Source organism: Dipodomys spectabilis, unplaced genomic scaffold, assembly GCF_019054845.1.
Source record: "Dipodomys spectabilis isolate Male_0828 unplaced genomic scaffold, ASM1905484v1 ptg000096l, whole genome shotgun sequence".
Classification (NCBI taxonomy): Eukaryota; Metazoa; Chordata; class Mammalia; order Rodentia; family Heteromyidae; genus Dipodomys; species Dipodomys spectabilis.
Genome location: NW_024870773.1, coordinates 10,770,424 through 10,797,729, shown reverse-complemented (window position 1 = coordinate 10,797,729; position 27,306 = coordinate 10,770,424). Strand labels below are relative to the sequence as shown.

Below are 27,306 nucleotides of genomic sequence, written 5' to 3'. Positions count from 1 at the left end.
TGCCCCAGAAGACAGTATGTCATGAACATATTGCCTCATATAGTGTTTGGCACACATTGCTGTTTGGATTGGTAGAGGAATATAGATAGATAGATAGATAGATAGAAAGATGCACACTTCAGACACTTTAACAGAATTTTAAAGTGTAGATCTTAATATCTAGTTAGTATATATAAAACTTTAACTGTTAAATTCAGCTAGGAGTTGAAAGATTACATCTATGTTAAAATTAGAAAAAAAGTTCTTTTAGGTGCATGTACTGTACATTTCTATGGTGATGGGATTTTCTGAATTCTTAAAGGACATTTGTAAAGATAAACAAAAGAAGATTTTTGAAACTAGCTTTATTTGGTTGGGTTTCCAGCCCCTCTCTGTAAGAAACCAAGTGAAAAAAAAATGGTTTTGAAGTTATATATGATATATAGTATTAAAATTAGCTTTTCCCAAAAGGAGCCAAAGGCTTCCAAACTTTTCACTGCTGCAAGGCTTTAGAAAGTTCTTCAAATACTTTAGTCTCAAATCAAACATACAGTTGTATGTCCAAACTACATTATGAATCTCTAAATTCAGCTGGTATTTTAAGAACACTGATCTTGGTTTAATAACACTTCTTTAAAAGAGTATCTCTAAGTAGTTTTCTTTTCCACTGTTTAACTGTTAGTCTAAAGGTGTGTGTGTGTGATCACAGAATACACATTTAACTGTGTAAAATAGAGAGATACTTTATTTTAAAGTTAGAAAGTTGAGAAGTGGGTCAGAAAATGTAGATTGTTTTTCTTGACAGAGAAAGTAATCTCTGACATTTTATATTCAAATAATACCATTTTCATTTACATGTATCTTATCATTCTATTACATTTTTCATAAAAATTTAAACACTTTTCAAAAAAAAAAAGCTAAAAGAAAGAAGCAAAGATCTAACTATTGGGATATGAAGTAGGCATGCTATACTAGTTTTTTGCCAGGGACAATTAATACAATACTTTAAAACACAGGCATTGACCCTCAGACTCTCTAAAGTCTTTGTATGCCATTTGAATTTAAGTTTTCAAACTTTGTGGCATTCCATCAGTAGATTGTGTTGTATTGATAGATTTTGATATTTTCCTCACTGATGTGTTCTTCACACTTTTAAAGTGGAGTATATATAGTAAAGAAGTTATTAAACATGGCAGATATAGTTGTTTAGGAGCTTAAATTGTTTAAAGACTGGCACTAAATATAAACCTTTTAGTTTTAAGGGGATTTTTTTCATAATGCAACAAAGGAACCGAAAATAAAATTAGGGCAGTTAATTTACAATTTTAATTATTGACTCAATGCAACTACATCTCCAATGGAAGTCTACAACTTTTTAAAAAGACTTGTTAGGGAAATATAGAGATTTCTGTGAAATTTATAGCATAGTTAAGTCGAGGGATTGTGAATGCCAATGGCTTCTAAATTGCAGAGTAAAAGATGAATACTCTGGCTCTGGGGGGGTGTCAAGGAACCCATTGTACATACCTTCCTTTCTTGGATTGTTAGTCCATTCATTCCCCAACTATTTGGGGCTCCACAAAATATCAAGACTCCATCAGAGGTTTTAGACAAAATGAGATCTCAAAAACTCTTATAGAAGACTGACTCCAAATATGAAAACCAACTAACTCTGCATGCCCTCTTCTCTTAAATAAGAGCTACCAAAGATTTCCTGCTTTGGCATTACTTCACAACAGCTGTGGCTATCTGGTAAACAGTGGTGTTTGCCACCTAGTGAAATTAGTAGTTTGTGATGAAGAAATATTTGTGCTGATGGTTATCATTGTAACATTTGGTATGAGTTTTCCAAAGACTGGAGAGGGCACAAGTAGTAGGCTGGGCACCGACATTTTGTCAAAAGTAACTAGGTACAGAATTCAGATTATATGAACGAGGGCAACCTGGGTTTCCAGGTAGACTCTCCCTTTCTTTGGGGAAGTATCACTCAGCACTAAGATGAAGGATCAAGGTAAAAGGTGTTTTAGACATCACGTGAAAATGTGGAGACAGCAAAAATAGGGTATTTATCATACTATCTCCTCCTCTGCTTTCCCACTGAATCTCTACAAGTGCCCACGTGTCACTAGTGTCACGAAGCGCATGAGCATGGAAGTGACCTTGCAGGAACCCTGAAATAAGAGAGGCCAGAGTAGAAACTTGGACTTGAGGGCTGCACTGACAATCACCCAGGATCCAGTGATCCGTGGTCACGAGCGCGCTTCGTGGAGGCCCCGGGAGCGCGGCCGTCCCTGCACCCCGGCCCTGGGCCTCGCAGCCAGGGCACCGCGCGGGTCTGGGGTCACTTTGTGCAGAACGCGGTCCCCCCTGGAGGATGCCGGGGCCCCGCGCGCGGCCCTCGGGGAGTGACATTCGACGGAGCGTGACCTTCACGGGCGTCTGGCTGGGGTGATGCGCGGGGGGAACCCCCGGCGGCGGAGTCACCCCCGCTTCCCTCCCCCTGACCTCCCCTCGCCTCCCGGGGGCGGGGAGTCTGGCCATGCGGGCGCCGCCCCCCGCGCGGGCGGCCCCGGGACCGCGGCCGTGACGTCACGCCCGGCCCTGGCCGTTGCCGCGAGACGGCGGCGTTCCGGTTCCGGTCGGTTGCCTGGGAGACGCGGGTACACAGAGGAACGGCTCCCGTCTGAGACCCGGCGTTGTGGCGGCGGTCGCCTCCCCCGCCGACCCGCCGCCCAGCCGCGTCGCCGCACCTCGTTGCCGCCGGGAGGTGCGGGGCGGACAGCGATCGCGGGCGCCATGAGTCAGAGGCAGGTGCTGCAAGGTAGGGGCGCGGCGGGCCGGGCCCCCCCCCCCCGACGGGGCAGCGGAGCTGGCGGCGGGGCGCCCCCTCGACGGGCAGACCCCCCCCCCCACTGACCCTCTCTCTCCTCCCCCCTCCCCCAGTGTTCGAGCAGTACCAAAAGGCTCGCACACACTTCGTGCAGATGGTGGCGGAGCTGGCGACCAGACCCCAAAACATCGAGACCCTGCAGAACGCGGGTGAGCCCGCACGCGTCCCGACGCGCAGCCCCCCCAGCCCCGCACTCCCGCGCCCTCAGCCCCGCCTCTCCTCCACCCGCGCCTCGCGGCGCCCCGGCCCCGCGTCCCGGGTCCCCGGGCCCCCGGGCCCGCCCCTGGCCCCTGATCCCGGCCTCCCCGCTCCCGGCCAGCTGCGGGATGGGGACCCCCCGAGAAGGGAGTCTCGCTTAAGTGCCTCCAACCCACCGCCCAGCCTGCGGGTGCAAGCATTCGGGTCTTCGCGGGATGGGCCCCGGGGCTGAGTGGCCCCAGGTCCCCGTCCTTCCTGCCTTCACTGTCTGGCTGAAAATCAAGGCCACGCGAAATGACTGCCTGGAGGTCATTTTACGTGGATGGATGGAAGCCACCCTGACGAGAGCCGTTTTGTCTGGGTGCCTCGGCCTGTCACGCCGTCTTGGATCACCTTCGACTTCCTCACAGCAAAGAAATCCCAGACGTGTTGGGCTGGTTAGGGAAACGCGGATGGTGTGCTGGAGTCTGGGCCAGGGGATTCCGAGCAGGGTAAAGACCCGGCTGTGTGAAAAAGCCTAGTGGTTCTCTTCCTTCCACTCAGGGAAAAGAGAGGGGAGGCGGGTGGGGAGGGAAGGAGGGAGGGAGGAAGGAAGAAAGAAGGGAGAAAAGAAAGCGGGAGAGGGGAGTCAGCCCATCCTCCCCTTTTGGATTAGGATGATTCTACCACTCCCATTGTAAGGGAGCTATCAATACTATCTTGAGAAATCTTCAATTTAGAATATGGTGGAGGGAGGTGAATTTGTTCAGAGTACGCTGTGTGCACATATGCAAATACCACAGTGAACCCCCCCCCCCACAATATGTACATTAACTCAAGAGAGAGATATAGATAGATGCTATATAATATTGTATAGAGCTATATATGGAAAATTCCAGAACAAAAACCCATGAAGATTTCCACTTACATTGCATTTTGAAAAATGTGTCAGGGGTAACTGCTGTGTAATACAACGATATAGTTTTAAAATTGTACCGAGGAAGTGCATATATTTTAAGAGGGAATTCACTCAAAGAATCAGAATGAAATGGTTGCAATTAGTTTATATATGTATTTATTACAATGTCATGTTTTATACATATATATATATATATATATGGTGTAAAAATAAACCTTCAGCTTGTAGGATAAGATCTTTGTCACTAATTTACATACCACCAAAATAAATGGAGAATATACTCGAAGCAAGAATAGCTAAACTTAATGTTTACTCTGGGTTTCTTTGAGGGGAATTATTACTGCATTTATGTGGTAATTTTTTTGTCACTGAGATTATTCATTGAGTGTTTTCATTGGTAGAAGTGGAAGAAACATTTAGAATGGAAAAAGTATTTATCTTTAAAATTCTTTTACATTTTGAGGTAATTGTAGATTAATGTGTAGTTGTAAGGAGTAATAGGAGAGAGTCTGGTACTTTTAGTATCTTGCAATTGAGTACAATGTCACAAACAGGATGTTAATATCAGTAAGATTTCATTGATCTTATTAAAATTTCCCCTGTTATACTTGTGTTTCAGTGTGTATAATTTTATATTCCATTATATATCATAGCCATCATTGTAAAAGCACTACCTCCTGCTATTCCTGAAAGTGACCAAAAATAATCATCTATTTCTAACATCTTGTCCCTGTAAAATATTGTTTTGTTATGTAGCCACAGTAAGTGTGTATCAATTATGTATTGCAACCAAATTTTTCTCAGACAAGTGCCTTCATTTTGGTAATGTAAGTTGCTAGTGCATTTTACTCTTGATTTTGACTCATTGTCTACATATCTGAGAAGATTTTGCAGAGGTTTCTAACAGTTTAAATAAGTTTTATAGTCTAGAATAATATGAAGAACATTTTCAATATAGAAAACCATGATAAATGGTAATTCTCTTGTTATGAAATTTGAATCATTTCATGTGAAGGGAAATGAAGATTATCAATGGAATTTTATTGTATTTTCATTTTCTGAAGTTTCTCATTATGTTTTTGATGTGCTAATGAGAAAATCTACCTGACTGAATATGTCCAAAATCACTGCTAAAGCAAAAGAAAGTATTGAAACCTCTTCTTTAAAGTAGTTGGAAAATAATAAGTTTAATTTTTAATCAAAATGATTGCTAGAGAAAACTGTGTAACCTTAGGTTTTAAGTTGTGGTTTGATTCCTCCTGAGTAAAAAGAACATATGAAAACATTAAAACATCTAATGAGTGCCCTCAAACTATATGTATTTCAAACATTACATCTTGCAGTAATTTAAAAATGAATTTTGATACTTCCCCTCTCAGAATAATAAACCACATATGGCTGTAATAGTAAAGATAGATAATGCGTTGTTACCTTTACCAATTATATATTTCCAGCAATTGGAGATAGTTACTTATTAAATATAAGAAACATGTTTTGCGGTACACTGGATACTAGGCCACTCTTAGGCCTGTTTAGGAAATCTAAAGCAAATTAACAAACACTCAAAACTATTTTTAAACTGTTCAGATTGCATAAAACACCCTTTTCTTAACTATTTATATTTGTTCTATAACATTTTACCTAAAAATGCAGTAAAACATGGCAAATCAGTACTTAAGCACATTTCCAGAAGTAGAATTATGAAGTTGACACAGTCCTTTTATTATGTATCTGTATGAAACCATGGTGCTGATTTAGGTAATGTTATGTGTCTAGGGTTCAAGAAAATAATAAGTGTTGTTGGTATAAAATGATTTAAAATCATATGTCTGGAGCAAACAAATCCAAATCTTCACATTGTTTAGTTCCTCAGAATACTGAAATGGAAAAGCCTCCTCTGAGCCTGAGTGATGCTCTTTCTACTACTGCTTCTCTTTCACAGTGTTTAGCACAATGATAAGCATTTAGTTTCTCATTTCCTCACTCAGCATGCATCCCAGGCCTAGCACAATTCTTATTAGTAAATATTTAGTAGTGAAGGACAGAGTAGTCATTTGTATTACAAATTTAAGATTATACAAGTTTGGTAGTGAAATCCCAACCCTCAGGAGCTCAGGCAAAAAGAACGCCAGCTTGGGCTGGCTTGGGCTGCATAGTGAAGACACTGTCTCAAAAAGGCAAAGAAAGGAAAATAAATTGAAATTGTTATAACGGCTTAGGCAAGCAAGTGCAGTAGAACACTACTTTAGCCCAAAGAAGGTTAGAGAAGTGCATTTATGGTAAAGTAACTTAATAGCTCTTTTTATTTTCTTTTCCTTTCCTTGCCTTGCCTTGCCATATTGGGGTTTGAATTCCAGGAATTGCTAGACAGGTGCTCTATTATTGGAGTCAAATCTCATCCTGTTTTTGCTCTAGGTTTTTTTTTTTTTTCAGGTACGGTTCCACATTTTGCCCAGGGCTAGCCTCAAACAAGGAATCATCCTACCTCTAGGCTCCTTATGTGACTGGGATCACAGGCGTACATCACTATGTCTAGCTTATTAAGACCTTTTGCCCTCAAGCTGCCATCCTCTTGGTCAGTCATTCCAGAACTAGTTTCTGAATTTCTATCTGATCTTGTTCTCTTTTCATGAAAATTATTAGAAAATTATTTCTAGATGGTTCTAGAAGTTCCTAATGAACTTTGATATTAACAAATCCCCTGGTTAGGCTTTTCAGTAGCAGTGGTTATCCAAAAGTTGTGAAACGTGGTGACTTTTGAGCTCTCCTTGAGAAGGATAATGGGGATTTGAGGGGAGCCAGCTTTGAAGAACTTTAACTGGTACATCCTGGAGGTATAAGTGAGTAGGAGTGGTCTTCAGAGTTTAAGCTGGTCTCAGAGCCCTAGAGGCTCTTTAGACTTCTCTAGATCACAAGAAAAATCTTACCAAACCAGGAGGGTTTTGTTGTTCTTTGTTGTGTTGATCCTGGGGCTTGAACTCAGGGACAGGCTCTGAGTGCTGTGTCTGAGCTTCCTTGCTCAAGGCTAGCACTCTGCCACTGGAGCCACAGCTCTACTTCCTGCATTTTGGTAGTCAGTTGGAGATAAGCTTTTCATAGACTTTCCTGCCTGGGCTGGCTTTGAACTGCCATCCTCAGATCTCAGCCTCCTGAATAGCTAGGATTACAGATGTGAGCCACTAGTGCTTGGCAAACCTGGAGCTTTTTAAAAGCACTTGGGGTGGGACAGGACCTGTAATCAGCTGGGAGTTGAGAACCAAGATACTACTTCAACGAGTTGTCCTACTGATAACCCACCTGGATCTAGCAGAGACAAGTCTAGAGAGACGAATTCTGAGCCCTGAGTGATCAGTTTGCCCTGGGAGCACATTACTAAGAACCCTTGAGTTTTTCTTTTCTTTTTTTACACAATAACCTTGATTTATTTGTGAAAATAAGAAATGAAAAAAAAATTCTACTTAAGGGACTCCAGTACTAGTATATATGAAGATGTTCCAACATCCACTGGTTTTTTAGAACCCTTGAGTTTTGTTGGTTGGCCAGCGGAAGTCTCTCCCCTCCTTGGTTTTTATTCATGCATGCTTGGTCAGAAGTACTTTTCCTTGTCCAGTGCAGGCAGCACTGGGTTTCACTGTGTAGTCTTGGTGGCCCTAGGAAATGTGTTCTGGGTCACATTCTGAGAAATCTGGCCTTGCTGTGGTGACTGGGCTGGTCCTGGTGATTACAAGCCCAGCTTTTCAGTATTTAAAGTGAATTGTTGTTTTTGCTATTTCCATGCTTCATGCTTTCTAGTATAGTTGGCTCAATATTAAATATTTTTTATTCTGGCTCTTTTAAAGTTTAGTTGAAAACAAGTGATATTTAGTGTGTGTGTGTGTGTGTGTGTGTGTGTGTGTGTGTGTGTGTGTGTGTGTGTGTGTGTGTAGTGCATGAACATGTGTGTGTACAAAGGAAATTGTGTCTACCCACTTTTCTAAATATTTTAAGTTTTATACCTGTTTTAAGTAAATCATTCTTGAAGTAGACTATATTATTTTTTTCCATAGAAGTATTTCAGACTTACTTTAATATGGTGTTTGTTTTCAGACACAGCCTCTTTCTGTGGTCTAGGTTGGGTTTACAGATGTGTGCCACCATGCTTAGTATTTTTTTTAATTGAGGGATTATTTTTAAAAAGAGACCCTTCACTTTTCCCACAGCTTCCTTAAGTCTATAAATGAAGATATGGGATCCTGTTCTTTTCTGTAAAGGTGTTATTTATTCCATGAGTATTTACTATTATATCTCCATGTAGCTGCAAAGTATGCCATTTTAGGTAAAAGTATTTGTTCCTATTTCCTTTTATTTGTTTCTCTTTGTCCTTTATTTCCAGGAAGTTCAGTGTTTCAGAGCTCAGTTATGGTAATATCCATAACCTATGATTCGATATAATTATACATCTCCTTCCACAATACATGCCTATTAATTGTTATCTCTTCATCCATGTTGTGTTTTCATGTGTGTCTGTGTGCAGGCACATGTGCTGGGGGACTGAACCCGGGACCTCTGACATGCTAACCATGTGCTACACCATGTATAAATATTAATTACCTCAAAAATCTTTTAAGTAGGTGAAGTATGTATAAGAGATTCAGTTGGCACAAAGGTAGACAGATTTTTGGTTTGGTCCTAAAGACTGAACCCAAGGCCCTGTGACAGAGTTAAAAAAAATTAATTGCCTTCCAAATATTTTCCTATTCAAATGTGACCCGTGAAAATTCATGGTGCAGGTACTTGTAGTATTGTCTTATTTCTCTGTGCTACCTTCTTCCTAGATGTTCTAATCACCTGCAGTCAGATGAGTGTGGTAGGCAGGACTTTAGTACAAGACAATACTAATTTAGAAAAGTTCAGCTGTTGTATCTGAGGATCTTGAGGATCTCTGCCCAGGCAAAGTAAGTGAAACTCTGTTTCAAAAATGAAAGCAAAGCCGGGTACCAGTGGCTCACACCTATAATCCTAGCTACTCAGGAGGCTGAGATTTGAGGATTGCGGTTCAAAGCCAGCCTGGGCAGGAAAGTCTGTGAGACTCTTATCTCCAATTAACCACCAGAAAACCAGAACTAGTGCTATGTCTCAAGTGGTAGAGCACTTGCCTTGAGCTGAAGAGCTCAGGGACAGCACCCAGGCCCAGAGTTTAAGCCTCATAACCAACAAAACAACAAACAAACAAACAAACAAACAAAAAATTAGCCAGGAACCGGTGGCTCACGTTTGTGATCCTAGATACTCAGGAGGCTGAGATCTGAGTAGTGCAGTTTAAAGCCAGCCCAGGCAAAAATGTCCCTGAGATTTACCTCCAATTAACCACCAGAAAACCTGGAGGGAAGCTGTAGCTCAAAGTGGTAGAGCACTAGCCTTGAGTGAAAGAGCTCAGGGAGAGTGCCCAGGCCCCAAGTTCAAGCCCCATCACACACACACACACACACACACACACACACACACACACACACACACACACACACACACAAGTAAATGCAAACCCAAAACAAAAGGGCTGAGACATAGCTCAAGTGGAGGCCTTGGGCATAATTCCCAGTATCATGAAAAAGAAATTGAGCCTTTCGAATTAAAATAGAATTATGTCTGCATGGGGGTGGTTTTAGGTGAAAGAATGGTTTACATGTTCTTTTTGAATTTCTTACAGCTTATGAACTTAAAATAGTGCCATTCATATTCCTTATACTTTATACCCAAAGAGAAAATAACTGTGAATGTGATAGTATCTGTGTTGTTTTTTAACTAAAACAGATGTGAAAAGAGAGAAAATTGCACATTAATTTTCACAGTTGGTTCATTCATTATTCAATGGACATTTGTTAAATGTGTCCAAGTGCTGTATAAAGCTTAGACGCTGATCACGCATCTAAAAGGAATAGTCCCTGGGCTGAAGTGGCTTAAGTGTTCCTGGAGAGAGATAGATGAGTAAATTACTGGTGGCACGAAGGTCAGCCACTTCAGGATGAGGGGTGCTGTTCAAGAGCACATAGAGGAGTAGGTATTACTTAATTTACTCCGAGTTAGCCAGATGGAAGTGCATTCCAACCAAGAGGACATGATGTGGAAAAGCACCGAGGCTTTGAGGGGTAGAAGAACATCAACTGGAGGTCCTAATCCTCAAGGCCTTCAGAAGAAGGTGGAACTTCTTTTTAAATAAATGCAAAGCCTTTGAAGGGTTATTAAAGAAAAGAATTAGAGCCATTTTGCACTTTAGAAAGATGACTTTAGCAGTAATGTAAATCATTTGGAAAAGTTTAAACAAGATCAGGATTTTTTGCTTTAGGATCCTATTGGAAAAGAGCTGTGCTCCTGCTTAGCTTTTTTGCTCACAGCTGCTATTTTTTTTTTTTTTTTTAACCACTTCAACCACATCTCCATTTCTGGCTGCTTGTTGGTGGTGGTTAGTTGAAAAAGTCTCAAGGGTTTGTATAACCAGACTGGCTTCGAACCTTGCTTCTCAGATCTCGGTCTGCTGAGTAACTAGGATTAAGAGTGTAAGTTACCAGTACTTTATTTATTTATTTATTTTTGCAATGCTAGAAATTGAACCTGTGCTCTGACCATTGAGCCACATCCTGAGCCTCATTTTTGTTCTTAATGTGTTGTCAGATAGTGCATGTTGGCCCTTCAGAAGAAAACCCAGTGCTGTCATGAACTCATTTAGAGGCCTAAACCAGCATACACGTCATGTTATCTATGGACTCTTAGTGGATTCTTAGTGAACAGGCAGAAAGGAATTTTGTTTTATGTCATATATATTTCTGTATTTTCTCTCTTTACTGCTCTTGCCCTTCCTTTTTTCCTTTATTCATTTCCTCTCTCTCTTCATTTAGTTAGTTTTTATACAATCTTCCTTACATTTTTGTATATTCAAGACAAGCTGTTTACTGATTGGTTAGTTGATTGTGGGACTGGGAATCAAACCCAGGTATAGGACATGCTAGGCAAGTTCTCTACCACTGGGCTCCATCATTACCCCTATAAATACAATTAGAATAACAAAATATCAGCCAGCTGTTGGTGGCTCATTTGTATAATCCTAGCTACTTACAAGTCTGAAATCTGAGGCTCACAGTTCACAGCCAGCCTGGGCAGACAAACTCCAATTAATCACTAGAAAGCCAGAAGCAGAGGTATGACTCAAGTGCTAGAGTGCTAATGTTGAGCAAAAAAGCTAAGGGATGATGCCCAAGCCCTAAATTCAAGCCTTAGTACTGGCACAAGCAACAACAACAAAAACAACAAAAAGCCCATAAAAAAAAATCATAGTGTCCATGCTCACTGTATATAAGAGGTAGCAATTTAGGAACTAAATGTTTGGGGAAATATTTTTGAAAAGTTTTTTTTTTCTAAAGTAAAAAGGACCTTATTTAAAGCAATAAGATTATTCAAACAAATGTATTTCAAAGGAACATTTCATCTTTTAAGTTTAGAACTTTAAAAAATTTTTATTATTATTATTTTTATTGTGAAAATACTGTATAGAGGGGTTACAATTACATGGGCAAGATAATGAGTACATTTCTTATCAAGCATTGTAGCCTCCAACTTTGTTTCCCCTTCCTATCCCTTCCCATCCTCCCCAGAACTTTTTTTTTTTAATTTTCAGAATTTGCTTGGTGCTACTATTGCCTGAACTAAATATTGGAGAATTGTGATAGAGCAAAAAACTTGTTTAATATTGGACACAGGAATAGGAGGAAAATACAGTAAAAATACCAGAAAACATACAATTTGACTATATAGATGAGTAAAATATCATTCTGAAGGGACAAATATTTTCTAAATTGTAAACTGAATTGTAAACTCAGAGCTTTGTGGTAGATTAGCTAAATTCTGCAACTCATAAGCATGTAAGTTAACTATTTTTACAACCCTAAATATATTAACTCATTAAAAAATTCTTAACATAATAGTTCAGAGGTTTAATTGTAAATATCCCATATAAAAAAACCCTTTATAGACTGATTTCCCAATTTATGCTTTCTCATAAAAGTAGCAAGTGGGGAAGAAAAGCTATTTTAAGCATATTTTCTATTTTTTAGCCTCAGTAGCACATTTATTATGACACTTTTAATATATGATAACACATTTAGCTTTATTCTTTAGTATTGTTCTATCTTAATGAAAGTGGTGCATGTTCATTATGATAATAAATAATACTTGACAAAATTGGCAAAAATAAAACCTTACTAAAAAAGGCACAAAAGACTTGAACATACTTTTCTCCAAAAATGACATACCATGTCCAAGTGAGCACATGAGAAGATGCTCAACCTTTTTAACATTAAGGAAATTCAAATAAAGGGGAGAGGGAGGGGGGACACACGGAGGGGGGGAGGAGATGGGAAGGGATGGGAAGGGTAAGCAAAGGAGGAGGCAACAATGCTTGATAAGAAATGTACTCATTATCTTGCCCATGTAATTGTAACCCCTCTGTATGGTATTTTCACAATTAAAAAAAATTAAACTAAAAAAAAAGGAAATACAAATAAAAACCACAATGGAACATTACTTCACATTCATGGAGAACCTGTCTTTTTTTTTTTTGGAAAATAGCTGGGTGCCAGTGGCCCACAGCCTGTAAACTCTAGCTACTCAGGAAGCTGAGATCTGAGGATCATGATTTGAAGCTGGCCAAGACAGGAAAGTCCATGAGACTATTATCTCCAATTAAACACCAAAAATTCAAAAGAGGAGCTGTGGTTCAAGCGATTGAATGCAAACTTTGAGCACAAAAAACAGTTTGAAGGCCTTCATATATAACACTGTAGTTGGGAGTTTATGGAACTGAATTGTACATTTAAAAAAAGGTTAAAAGGGCAACTTTTGTGTTTCTCATGTTTCATCACAGCAAAATAGCAAAATGCAAAGAGGAGACCAACAAATTGCTTGAAACCCAACTTTCCAGAAACATCTGTGTTTTGGTAGATACTCGAATACCTTGTTCTGTGCCTTAATCTCTTTGTTGTGAGACTTCAGTTATCTCCATCAAAAAGTCTAGATGATAAAGTAATCAGAGTCTGTGAACATGAGATGAGCATGGGCTATGGCCCCACACCCCATAAAGTGGCCTATAGAAGATGGAAGGAGCAAGCCAGTGCAAGCATAAAACTGAGCACTAAATAATCACATTGTTAAATGTATCTGTGATAAGCATAAGTATTTTCTGCTTTATATTATTTGGTAGTAGTATTGCTCTTATTTTGGTCTAATTTCAAATATTATACTTTTTTTCTTTTTTTTCAGGTAAGAAGTAGGTTTATATATTTCTAGATTTAGTGATAAAAGACTATTGGTAATGTTTGCTTTTATGTATGACCAGGATATGTTTTTAAAAAAAGGATGTGATGACACCATGCTTAATAAACTGGGGTAAATTGGGTAAAGTCTAGAAAGTTAAGGGGCACTTTGTTCCAGTTGGAAATCTGTCATTACCTGTCCTGTCACCCTAGATTCCCACTGTATTATTAAAGCAGAAATAGCAATTGGCTCTTTTGCGTACATTAATAGTAAGTCAAAATTTGATATAGAGTTGGAATCTCCAGTAAAAATAACTACAATGCAATTATTATGTCTTCCTGCTGCTACTCTTCAATTTTTAATGCATATTTTTAATTTAATAATTGTCAAGAATCCAGACATCATTAGAATGCTGAGTTCTAACATTTCTCTACCATTTAGTAGTCGTGGACAACTTGATCAATATAAGCTGCTGTATTGTGGTGGTGGTGATAGTGATATACTTACTCTGTTTTCAATCCTAGAACAAATATGAGAGTTCGTAAGACATTGAACTTCTTTATCTCAAGGAAGTTTATTTGGAGATAATATTCATGCATAGGAGTTCCTAGCAGAGCCATTCTCGCTTTCTCAGCTCTGGGAGAAATCCTAATAAAATTTCTAAACTGAAGTGTAAGAAGATTTCTTTGAGAACACCTGAAATGAGGCTTAAAAGACAAGATTTACAAAGGCCGAGGGAAGCCTGCAACTTATCTACATTCCACATGACAGCCTCATTGTGACATAGTTATTGCGGAATGAAAATTTTATATTTTGATCTAACTGAAGCCTTTTTATTTTTATGTTATGCTGCTGATTTAATATTATAGCTTATATGATTTTCGTGTCTTGGCCAGTTAAATGCTTCCTAAATATCCCATTCGATTTTGGGTTTAGTTTTACTGTGTATCTGACTGGCTTCTTAACTCTCTATCCACCTGACTCACTTCCCTAGTACTGAGATTAAAGGAGTGTGTCACATTGCCCTCTGTGTGTGTGTGTGTGTGTGTGTGTGTACTGATTTTCTAATTCCTAATTTTCTCACCTGTATATTTATGGTGGATTGTATGTCTGCTTTCAAATTTAAATTTTCCTGACTTCTGCTTTTCCTGATTTAACCCAGGTGTGATGTCTTTATTGAGACCTCTTCTTCTGGATGTGGTCCCTACAATTCAACAGACTGCAGCTTTGGCTCTCGGGAGACTGGCCAATTATAACGATGATTTAGCAGAAGCAGTTGTAAAGGGAGACATTCTTCCGCAGCTTGTCTATTCATTGGCAGAACAGAATGTAAGAATTCTTTAAAAAGAAAAAAAAGTAATGTGACTTTTTGGTTTTAGATTTTTAAAAAGTTTGGGCCCAGCTGCAAAGCCTGTAGGCATTAGAATGATTAGGATATAATACAACCTCAATTTCTCTGAACTGTGCATAATAATATCTTTTAGAGTATTTTTGCTGCAGGGATGATTTGCCGATGAACAAGACAGCCTATTGAATGTTTTAAAGGGAAATCTGTAAGTTTTAAACAAAGTTATAGTATCTATCTTAAAGAAGATTGCAGGGCCTTGAGGAAAATAAACAGTTGCTTTCAGCAATCATTATATCCAGATGAAATGTGGTTAGTAAGGAGAGTAAGACAGCCTTGAAGCAAGGGGTAAAGAAACAGCCAAAAGGAGGGAATGTGTTCAATGGAAAGTTTGAGAAAGCATTTAGTATTAATAAACAAGCATGGTACAGGGCCTGGTGCCCTCACTTGGCTTTTTCCATTCAAAGCTGCTCTTGAGTCCACAGCTCCATTTCCAGCCTCCCCCCGCTTTTTTTTTGTTAATTGGAGATGGGTCTCTTGGACTTTTCTGCCCGTCTGGCTTTCACTGTCATCCTCAGATCTCAGTTTCCTGAGTAGCTAAAATTACAGGTGTGAGCCACAGGCATTGGGCAAATGCCAACTTTTTTAAGTACTGTGTAAAATGCCCCCAATTTTCTCTCTATCTAGTGCTAGTCTGTAGTTTATACAGTGCTCCCTGTTTCGTTTCTACAATTGCTATGGAAAGCTATTCTCTTCAGCTAGTTTTTCATAATGAAGGCATATGTCTTCCTTTATTTATGTATTAAAAAACATAATTTGAAAAACAGACAAATGAATTGAATAGATATTTCTCTAAAGACTCTCTACAAATGGTCAGGAAGCATACAAAAAGTTAATGGCATTAGCCAGTAAGAAATGCATATAAAAACCACAATCTTAATTCATACCTACTTGGGTGGCCATAATAAAAAGTAAAACAAAACAAAAAACACCCAGAAAATCAGTGTTGGGAAGATGTGGAGAAACCGGAATCCTCACATAGGGCTGGCAGGAATTTAAATGGTACAACTGCTGTGAAAACCATTTGGCAGGCTGGCCAGCTGGCCGCAAATTACCTGGTGTTACCACCTGACTCTGCAGTTCACCTCCTAGTCGTGTACCCAGGAGGAATGAAACCCAGCTCAAACAAAAGTCCACAGAGATGTTCAGAGTGACAGCACTCACAATAGCCAAACGGTGGAAGCAGCCCAAGTCCACCAACAACAGATGAATGGATAAGCAAAATATTGTATGTTCATACAATGGACTATTATTCTGTCACAAAAAGGAGCAAAGTACTGGTGAATGGTACAACATGGCTGATTCTTAAAAATATGACAAGTCAAAGATGCTAGACACAAAAGGTTACCTATTGTATGAGCCCATTTATTTGAACCATTCTTAATATGCAAATCCACAGACACAGCAGGGGTGAGGAAGAAGGTGGGTGTTAGAGGATGGCTACTTAGTTTACTGGCCTTTCTTATTGGGATGATGGAAAGGTTTTGGAGCTAGAGAGCGGTGATAGCTGTGCACACTGCAAATATACTAGATGCCATTGAATTGTATGTTTTACAATGACTATAGTGAAACATTTTATGATATATAAATTTTTACCAGAATTTCAAAAAGTCTTCATTGTGCAAAATATTGTATTCTTATTGACTCGAGTGTCATCTACTAATGCTTCTATAAGGAAAGCTTATTTTTCTCAGGGATGTTCCTTCTTTCTTAAATACTGTTAGACATGCTTCCTCTTGGACTGGCACCCTTTCCTGTGTGTTTTTGTATCTCACATAAAAAGTTCCAGTCAAGGTTTTCTAAGTACGAATGAGTGCTATATTAGTTGTCAAGAGACAAAAAAATATGAGGCAGCAAATTTTGGAGGCAGTGAGCACACAAAGCAGTATTCACAAGCCCCTCTCCTTCCCCTCCCAGCCTTTAAGTAATTTCTCACAGGAGATTTAATCTCCTCTTTATGAGGTACAAAGTCCTGTGGTTTTGCTTTGCCTTTTTTCCCCCTAAAGGCAAATCTTTTGGTGAGGAAAAGGACAAATGAACATAAGGAATTTGGGTAAAATAAAAAGTAGGAGAAAGACTTTGATCAGAAGGTATGAATTCTGAGCACTGTAGTTAGTTGTCTCTGGTGGTACCCATAAACTGTAAATTTAACAGCTATGAAGAACAGTTATGCTCATTACCTTAATGAGCCTAAGGTGATGTATGTCCAAGAAATTAATTAATTTAACACATTAATGTGCTGTACAAGAAATGGCTCACTATTCGTTTTCCACAATTAGAAGAAAAGCACTCTCATGTAAAACTATTTTAGGATTCTATACTAATTGAATTATTGACATATCAGGAAACTAAGGAAAATAAGTCACATCAACACATCAGTACTAGTTTCTTATATTAGCAATATATATCCACTTCTTAGATATAACATTTTATTAAAATACACTTGATTTACTTTCTCTTCTTGCTATAATTTTTATTGTGCCAGAATTTTAGCCTAAGTAAATAGAAAGCTCTCAAAGCAGGTGTTGTAGTCACCTGGTTATATCTCAGTAGTCACTGCAAGAAAAGGAAACTCAGAGTGTCAAGTAGGAGATGAATTGGATTTTATTAATGAAAGGAAGTTGTGAGACCATTACTGTATCATTTGTCACCACTTAACAATGTTTCTAATCATTTTCCTAGCAATACAGAGAAACAGGCTAGGGCTTGTGTTTCGCTTTCTGTTTCTCATTCCAAAATCAGATAAGACTTTTATATAGGAAAAATAAATACGAGGCAGTATTTAAAATTCACATCATAGCAATTCGCCCTTATTCTTTTATAAAAACATTTCTAGAGAGGACAAATAACCTCTGTGCTATTGTTTGGCTTACTTATTTACCATGTAAATACATAATGAGGGATTTGCTTTCTGTTTACATGCTGATTGTAAGTACATCTTGGAATGTGGTTGTTATTTCAGGTTACCTGAGGACATCAGAAAGATTAGTTGAGGTGGTGAAAGGCCAATCATGCTTCGAGGCTGGGGGCCAGAAAAGGAAATGAAGTAGTCAGTTGACAGAGAGTTTAGTTAGACATGATCTGAGAGTTCCCATGGGTAAACCAATACTGTTCAGTGGAATGTAGATACATCTCATGTCATGAATTTGCAAAGTACAGTGTTTACATTTCGAACAATTTCTGAATGCAAGCTTCAGCATAAAACATTTGAAGTACAATTTAAAACAATCTTGTGTGCACTGTAGTTGGGACCCTTTCAAGTAGACATAATGGTTTTGCAGCATAGTTTTCATCCTTTGTGTTATATTATATATATAATATTAAGATCATTTTAACGTTGCTCTTGGTGTATTTTAGGTTTTGAATATGTGAGTAAGTGCGCAGCTCACTCTGGGTTTGTTCTCTTTGCCCTGGCAGCGTTTCTACAAGAAAGCAGCGGCCTTTGTGCTGCGAGCAGTTGGCAAGCACTCGCCTCAGCTGGCGCAGGCCATCGTGGACTGCGGAGCGCTGGACACTCTGGTGATCTGCCTGGAAGATTTCGACCCCGGAGTCAAAGAGGCTGCGGCCTGGGCCCTGGGATACATTGCAAGACATAATGCAGGTACTGGAGCATATTTGAAAAAGAGGATGATTCAAGCTTCGATTCATTAGCTGTCAGATGTTTGCCTGATACATCATGGGTTGGGGGTTCTATAGATTGTAAGAGATTAGTTTTGAATGTCAGCCAAGTTGTTTGCATTGCATATTTGCAAAATATTTTTACATGCCAATTTTTATCTTAGCCAAGGGAAGTTTGAGGAGGGAGACGGGGAGTTGGGTTGGTTCTCAAAGGCCTTGCTGGCCAGGCATGGTGGCATTGTAATCCTAGCACTCAGGAATCGGAAGCAGGGGGATCATAATATGTGGCCAGCTTGGGCCTCATAGAGTTCCTGTCACAGACAAACAGTCAATGCCAACAAACAGACTTAATGAAATTTATTGTGGTTGAAAGGGCCACTGGGTTCTCCCTGTCATTCATGATAGGGTGTGCCAAGTCAGGAGCCATGCCACGTGAGTGAGACTGGTGGAGGGAAAAGAAATGGACGTGACTTGGTAGAAAATGTTTGTATTCAGCGCATGTTGGAAAGAAAGGAGGGAGGAGGAAGTAAATCAATAGGAGTTACCTTCTCCTACAGCCTGACTTCTTAGTATAAAGTAAGTCATCAAGTGTGGGGAGCCAGGGCGAACGCAATTAGACGCCGCCCGCTCCCTTGTTGCTTTGAGGTAAACAATTCCATATTAGGCAGTGCTTGGCGGGACGGTGGGTCCTGGGCTTTGCGCATGCCCGAGACACGTAAAGTCCCCAGCCAATCCCGTGGCACTTGGTGACGGTGAAAGGCGGACGACCAATGATAGAACGACACGTGTCCCTATTCCCTATATAAGCGGCCATGTTTTTTGTGCACGCTCTCTTGCACTCAAGCTCTCCCTTCAACTAAAAGGCTCTCCAGTAAAGTGTGATCTGAGAAGACTCCTGGTGTGGTGGTCGTTCTTCCTCGCTGGCCGAGAAGGCGTTCGTCGCAATCAAGGATGGCCAGGGCCTCTTGGAAGAAATCTGTGTGAACACATTTGCTTGATAAACCATACACAGGGAGCTGTGTAGTCACTACCACTTGGTAGACGTTCTTAAGATCAAGTGACATACAATGAAAACACAGTGTTTGGCAAATATAAATGACCAACTTTGCTAGTAGTAAACAAATAGCACATTGAAAACATTTGGAGGGTCTTCCTCCATCTGCTGATTGGAGGGGAGGAGGAACAAAGCAGCACTGTGGCCATGTGGTTTAGACTGCGGTGGCTTTCGGCAGGATTTGAGTTTGAGTCCATATACTACCACTTAGCAGCTGAGACACTCTGGACAGGGGTTTTGAACTTTTCGAACTGTCATCTTCTCATCTGCAAGAGGGTTGATAGTAGTTACTTCAGAGATTTGTTGTGAGGATAATGAAGTAATATATGTACAGTACTTAGCAAATACTCAGTAAATGTAAGGTATTAATATAGTACTGAATATTAAAAGTATTTGGCTGGAGTTGTGGCCTGTAATCATTACTATAGAAGTGGCAGGATCATGAGTTTGAGGCCCTCCTAGACAATATAATAATGCCCTATCTCAAATAATAGTAAAATAAAATAATATTTTTTACATTGGAGGATGAACTACAAATTATATAAACACATAGAAAGGAGTTTGACGAAACTAATGTAAGTCATGGAAAAGCTTACGCTTGTCTTAAAAAGGCTGCCTTGGAAATTCATCCTAAGGAAAAAAAAATCTCACAGAATGAAAATGTCACTGTAATGTTTTAATATTAAAACACCTTAAATATGTGATGTAAATTTACTGGTTAAATTATAGTAATCCACTTAATAGAATCTCATGCAGCAAAGCAAAAGGGTAATTATGATCCCTATGTGGTAACATGGAAAGGTAATTATAATGTTAAAAAGGATAAATTGTATATTACGGTTATGCTCTAATGAGTTTTTATGTGGACATAAATTAGAAAGTAAAACATATTTGTATTACTAAGGTACTAAACTAAAAGATATTTTCCTTCACTTCCATATTTTTTGGTGCATAAAATTATAGCTACTGTGTATTGAGTAATTATTATGTGTCTGAATTTGTGAATGTGTAATGTGTTTCAGATGCATTATCTAATTTTGATTGCAGTTACCCTTGGGTATTATTCTTTCAAGAATGAAGAAGAAAGGGTAACTTAGAATGACTAAAGTTGCATAAATCTTAGAATCAGAATTTGAGTCTAAATCTGTCTGACTCCCAAGCTCAGATTAGCTCCTATTCCTTACTGCCCCACTAAATGCTTCCTGAAAGAATATGCAAGAAAACCTTACACACAGAAACAGGGAGAAGCTCTGCCATAGGTATATTTAATTTTTTTTCTTAAAATTGTGCCAAAATAGAAATAAAGCAATAGGAAACTAAGCTGGGAAAGAAAACTGTGACAGGACTTCTGATTCAAAATGAGTATGTTAAAATTCCATTATGTCTAGTTTCCTTTTCACATAGGTTCACTTTAAGACATTTTGTCAACCCATGCTGAGGGAGAAATCTAAGGCAGTGTTTTAAGTTAGAAGCTAGGTGTCTACCTGAGTGGATTTAGTTAAGGTTTTGGTAGGTCAGAGGGACATGTTACAGACTGTGACGTGAGTATTTCAGAGTGATGCAAAAAAGCTTTGAGGGACAGCAGTACAGATAAGTATATCAGGCAGCTGCCCCCAGATAGCCATTTAATTCCCCCACCTTGAAATTATGATAGTTCATAAGTAGGATCTGACGTAGGGGTCTCATTCCAATTTCTTACTATAATCTAACTCCCACATGGAATTCCCAGTGTAACTTCAATATTTCACAGCAGTTAGGGGCCTGGGACTCAGAAGTTCCCAGAAGAGATTACTGCATAGATTTCTCAGAAAGAAAGGGAATTGATTTGGAGCAGGCCTGAGAAGTCCTCATTCTCATGCAAACCAGTGCAAGAACAGAATTTACCTCCAAATAACCCAATTTAGTTCTCAATGATTTCCTAAAAGTGATATCTATCTATCTATATCTATCTATGTATCTATCTATGTATCTATGTATCTACCTATCTATGTATCTATCTATATATCTATCTAAGATCTATCTATGTATCTATGTATGTATGTATGTATGTATGTATCTATCTATCTATCCATCCATCCATCCATCTATTGGTTAACAGGAAGACATTCAGTTTTTTTAATATTAGTGATATAATGATTATTACCTTCAGAAATGTTTAGATTTTTTTTTGTCGGTTATGGGGCTTGAACTCTGAGCCTGGGTGCTGTACCTCAACTTTTCAGCTCAAGGCTAGTGCTCTACCACTTGAGCCACAGAGCCACTTCCAGCTTTTACTCTTATGTGATACCGAGGAATTGAACCTAGGGTGGTCTCATGCATGCAAAGCAAGCACTCTACCACTGAGCCACCTTCCCAGCCCAGAAATGTTTAGATCTTAAATGTTTACATCATAAATCTATTGCCTTTAAACAATATTTAATGGTAATCAAAGGAAAGGTAATCAAAGGAATTATGGAAAGTAAAAAGTAAAATGAGCTCCCGATAGCAGAAAAGAGAGACAAACTGGCACTATTTGATAGTTGCTTATTTGAAAACTACAATTTCTACAAGTTGCTTCTACATATAGATTTCATACATTTACCATCAATCATAGGGAAAGGGTGCTGACAACTAGAAATGGTGTTTGTTTGTAGACACAGAGATGTCTACAAATTATATCATTAAATTTTTATGGTTGAATAACCAGTTACTGAATGCACATATTATTTACCTCTCATTTTGAAGAGAAGTAAGCTATTTCTTTGTATTTTTCCCTGCTCTTACTGAAGGCTAGGGTAGAAACCTCAGATTGGTTGTCTCCCTGCTACTCTTGCAAATCTGCATAATTATTCTGTTGATGTATCTATTTACCTAACCGAAGTCAAATCTCACACTGTTTCCAAGAGCTGAAGCTTTCCAAGGTTATGGAGCGAGGTATAGTGGACAGAAGAATTGTGAGACTGTGGGGCTTCTTTGCTGCTGGCACTGCCCTGGCAGGTGCACAGGGAGGAGCTTCAGGAGTCCACAAGCCCTCCTTCCCTGTTCCCTCTCGGCAGCCTGTCCCAGGTCTGAAGCAGCACCAATGGCTGCCAGTGGCTTTCAGGACAGGTGCTGGCCACAATTAGGAGGAGGGACTGGGGTGGAATCAAGTGCCTGAATGAAGTGTTCTATGCAAATGACTTTTCCACATTTGGGCTCAAAAGTTGTTTGTCTTGGGAACCTTAGCTGGTAGTACACTGGTTGATAGCAAATCTGGCAAAAAGGAGTACATTACTGATATGTGTCATATTCTAGATATGTATGTAGATCCTAGGCCTGGGCACTGCCCCTGAACTTTTTTTGCTGAAGGCTAGCACTCTACCACTTGAGCCACAGCTCCATTTCCATCATTTTTGGTAGTTAATTGGAGACACATGTCTCAGGGACTTTCCTGCCCCTGCTGGCTTTGAATTTCAGTCCACACATCTCAGCCTCCCGAGTAGCCCTGATTATGGGTGTGAGCTGCTGGCACCCAGCCCAATGTGAGTTTTAACCTCAGTGTTTTGTTTTTGTTTCCCCTCTCCTTTGCCAGTTCTTACAGAGAAGTCCATGAGAAGACCATCCAGTCTTCCAACTGTTTCTTGAAGTCAGAGACCTTCCTAACTAGTACTGGGTTGGAGCAAAAATGATTATCAGTAATAAACAGTGTACTTCCCATATTGTGTGTGTGTGTGTGTGTGTGTGTGTATGTGTGTGGTGCGAATCTGGAGGTAGAGTAAAACTAAATTACAGTTGCAAGGCTATGTAAAACAAGTGGAAAAAATTCTGGATATGAAAAGTATATTTTATGAAGTCTGATTCTGAATCTATCTGTAGCTTTGCTTTTTCAGCCTAGTTTCAGTTGTTAAAAGTCAGATGCTAAGGGGCCTAGAGGTGTGGTTCAGGTGGTAGGGCACTTGCCTAGCAAGCACAAAGAACTAAGTTCAAACTTTCATATACGGAGAGAGGGAGAGAGGGAGAAATGGAGGAAGAGCTCTTTACATTTTCTCCCACCTATTGCCATTCAAGGCTGTACCCAAGTTTATCTTTTCCCACTTCCTCTGGGTTCTACTTGGTGACTTTTCCTAACCAGGTTTGAAGCTGCTTTTTTATACTTGAACCCTAGAAGCACTGTCCATCCATCCCAGATAACTATCATTTTAAACTAAAGCCCATTATCTACAGAACAATAGCATATTTGACTTAAATTTGAATTTATTATTTTGCCAGTCCTGGGGCTTGAACTCAGGGCCTGGGCACTGTCCCTGAGCTGCTTTTGCTCAAGGCTAGCACTCTACCTCTTGAGCCATAGCACCACTCCCGGCCTTTTCTGTTTATGTGGTACTGAGGATTCGAACCTAGGGCTTCGTGTATGCTAGGCAAGCACTCTTCCACTAAGCCACATTCCCAGCCTTGATTTTTTTCTTAAAGGAGACAGAATGATTTTGTTATGGTTGCTGTGGATGTTGCTTCTCTCCAATGTGTTGGCGAGGTGGCGAGGTGTAAAGGTTTCTGGGGTCGCCAGCCTCTCTGAAGGCCTCTATCATTCAGAGAATTCCACGAAACCTTGGACCCTTTGACCATCTGACCTTCTCCACCCAGCTTGTTTCTTGAAGTCAGGGAATTCAAGTCTTCTTCTCCAGTATAGCAGTGAAGTCTAGCAGCAGTGATACTATATAATGTCCAAGGTTAAAGACCGTAGCTTATTGTCCTGAGTCCTCGTTTAAATCACTCATCTTGGGAGTAGCCTCACCATGAACAGTCTTAGAGAGGCCCGGATGGTGACAAACTAAGATTCCTTCCAACACTCCTGAGTATGCTAGTAGTGGGGCCTCAGACCACTGCTGGCACAGCTCAGGCCTTGACTGTAGCCTGTTGAGAGTTCACACAGCTGAGCTGACAGTGAAGCCACTCCCAGATTCCTTGCCCACAGAACCCGGAAGGAGTAAATGTTTTAAGTTTCTAAGTTAGTTGTGATTTTATTACAGAGCAGTAGATAACCACATCAATTGTGAACAGCTGGATAACACCAAAAAACTTTAGAAGTGCTATAACTAAAAGCATACAATTAATAACCAGTTTAGGCTACTGGAGCACACTCTTTGTTTTTATTATAATTTCACAAATCATGAAAAAACCTGGCTAAATGGTATGACAGATTAATTTAAGATTAAAGTGACAATGAAATTTGAAATGTGATTTTTAACCTGATTTATTTCAAAAAGGTGTTAAAGTAATACATTGAAAGTCATATGATCTTTATCATAATAGTCTTACGGCCAGATGCAAAAACTAACATATCTTTAAAGTGAAGTAAGTCCACTTGATTACAAAAGAATGTGTGGTTATTTTTATTTCATTTTACTTTTTGTCGGTTGAAGTCAGGGCCTAGGTGCTGTCCCTGAGCTCTTTTTGCTCTGCTACTTTGAGCCACAGCTCCACTTTAGTTTTCTGGTGCTTAATTGGAGATAGGAGCCTCATCAACTTTCTTGTGAGCAGAAAGAAAGTTGAGTTTCTCTTTTTTTCTCTCTTTCTTGCGCTTTAGCTGGCTAATGTTTAGGTTTTAATTGATTTCCTGGAATTCTTTTCTGATTTTTTTTTAAATATATAATCAAAATGTGGTTCTTCCTTTATGACATCAAAGCATGATTTCAACAGTTAAAAGTAGAAAGAACTTTTCCTTATCTAGAAAGCCTACCCACAGGTCATTTTAAGAAGGTGTAGATTAAATTCTGATATTGTAAAACGTTAATTGAAGCTGGAGCTGGCACACAAAATGATGTGTTTTATTTGGCTTACACTATAACTGTCTCACATAGTTATTTAAAAAATAAAGTTGCCAACACTTAAAAAGTAGCCCAACAATTTACATTACAAAATGTTCTAACAAGAATAGGCCCTTATTCCTACATGGCCACCTGGGGCTGAGACTGAGAAGTGGTCTGGACTTGACATTCCCGTTCTCCCACTGCTCCTCCAAACCCTATTTTTCTTTCCTCCTCTGACTTCACTTAGTTACTTGCCTGAAACCTGTCTAAAGAGACAACTAGACATGACATAATTGAGAAGAAAGGTTAAGGGGCTGGGGATGTAGCTGGTGGTAGAGCACTTGCCTTCTGTGCAGAAGGCTCTGGATTCCATCCCCAGCACTGCAAGAAAAGCAAAAAGAGGGGCTGGGAAGGTGTCTCAGTGGTAGAGCGCTTGCCTTGCATGCATGAGGCCCTGGGTTCGATTCCTCAGCACCACATAAGCAGGAAAAAAAAGCCGGAAGTGGCGCTGTGGCTCAAGTGGTAGAGCGCTAGCCTTGAGCTGAAGAGCTGAGGGACAGCGCCCAGACCCAGAGGTCAGGCCCCATGACCGGACCCCCCCCCCCCCAAAAAAAAAAAGAATTATAGGAAAAGTGAGGGAGGCAAAGAGTGTGACAAGGTGATATCTCCCTGTGTCTTCACAGCCTCCATAGCACAGAGAGTGCCTTGGTGCCTTTGCTCTTAATGAGCTGCTCCTGAGGAGTGAGTCTTGTACGAAAACAGCAGATGACCAAATCTGCAGGCCACACTCAGTTGTGTATGCTAAAAATGCTAAATGTGGATAAGGGAAATACTATTGGATGATTTATTCTCTGACAATTTGCAGTCTAAAAATATGGTTAAAAATAAATACCTTCTAACACTGAAAGATTAGCATTTTAACTGAAATGTAATAAAGACACAAATAAAGGTAGCAGTTGAAGTGTGAAAAAGTAAATGAATTTTCTAGCACATAGAAATTCCTGAAAAGAATTACACAGTCTTTCCGAGTATTTTGTTTCAAGGTGATGCAATCTCACCATTAAAAAAAAAAATAAGGAACCTTCTATTTTATTGAGAAAACCCCGTTTTACCTGCATTTTCCTTTGTGGAGTTAGTCCCACCAGATGTATGTGTGAACAGAGATGTGTATATATTTTAAAAAGCCACATTGAGAAAAGTTGGCAAGTAGAGAAGAAATATATCACCTATATCACAATTGACCCAATAAATGCTGTTAGTATGTTGGCATCACATGTAGCCTTTTTTCTTTTTTTCCCTGATGCTAAAGATGGAACCCTAGGCCTTAACACATGCCAGGCAAGTGCCGCACCATTGGGTACAGCTCTAGCTTTCCCTTTGTATTGTGGGTCGTCTGGGCTTGGGCACTGTCCCTGCGCTCTTCAGCTCAAGGAGAGTGCTCTACTGCTTGAGCCACAGCGCCACTTCTGGTTTAGAATTCTAGTGTTTTATTCCAGATAAGAGTCTCACGGACTTTCCTGCCTGGGCTGGCTTTGAACCGCGATCCTCAGATCTCAGCCTCCTGAGTACCTAGGATTACAGGCGTGAGCCACTGGCACCGGCTTCTTTCCCTTTGTATTTTTAAGCATAGCTCTAGCTATATTTTAATCTTGTTATTTAATGATGTAAGATTGTGTCACACTTAAAAATCTTGTTATTATAAAGGTGATGTACAGAGGGGTTACAGTTACATAAGTCAGGTAAATAATACATTTCTTTTTGGACAATGCCACCCCTTCCCTCGCTCCCTCATCCAGTTTTTCCCTCTCATACCCACTCACAAGTGGTATAATTCATTTCAACATAGTATGCAGTGAGTCCCATTGCTGCATTTGTCCCCCCTTATCCCTCCATTTTTGCGCCTCCCCTTAGACTCCCAAAGACATATATATGAACAAACAGAACAAAAAAAAATGAAAACAAAACAGCAAAAAAGAAAAAAAAAACTTGTTTCCATTTCCTAGAGTCCATTTTGATAAATACTATTGTGTATCATCTAATGCACACAGGCATTGTGCCTTTCTGTTCCTCTCCTAAGAGTATCCACCTTTGGTCTCACTGTGTGTTATTTAGTATGCTTATGAGAGAAAACATGTGATTGTGTCACATTATATTGAATAATAGGATAGATATATTCTTAATTTAACTTTGAGCACTAAAGTATGTTTTCACATACTA

General features: G+C 39.6%; 1 protein-coding gene across 1 annotated transcript in view; it reads left to right on the top strand.

Moving 5' to 3' along the window:
• Positions 1-2,686: 2,686 nt before the first annotated feature.
• Positions 2,687-27,306, top strand: part of Spag6 (sperm associated antigen 6) — a 49,039-nt gene continuing 24,419 nt past the window's right edge. The window contains exons 1-4 of the mRNA XM_042686084.1: positions 2,687-2,800; positions 2,923-3,018; positions 14,410-14,576; positions 18,070-18,253. Coding sequence (XP_042542018.1) covers positions 2,776-2,800; positions 2,923-3,018; positions 14,410-14,576; positions 18,070-18,253 — 472 coding nt within the window. The 5' untranslated portion in view covers positions 2,687-2,775. The remainder of the gene's footprint in view (positions 2,801-2,922; positions 3,019-14,409; positions 14,577-18,069; positions 18,254-27,306) is intronic.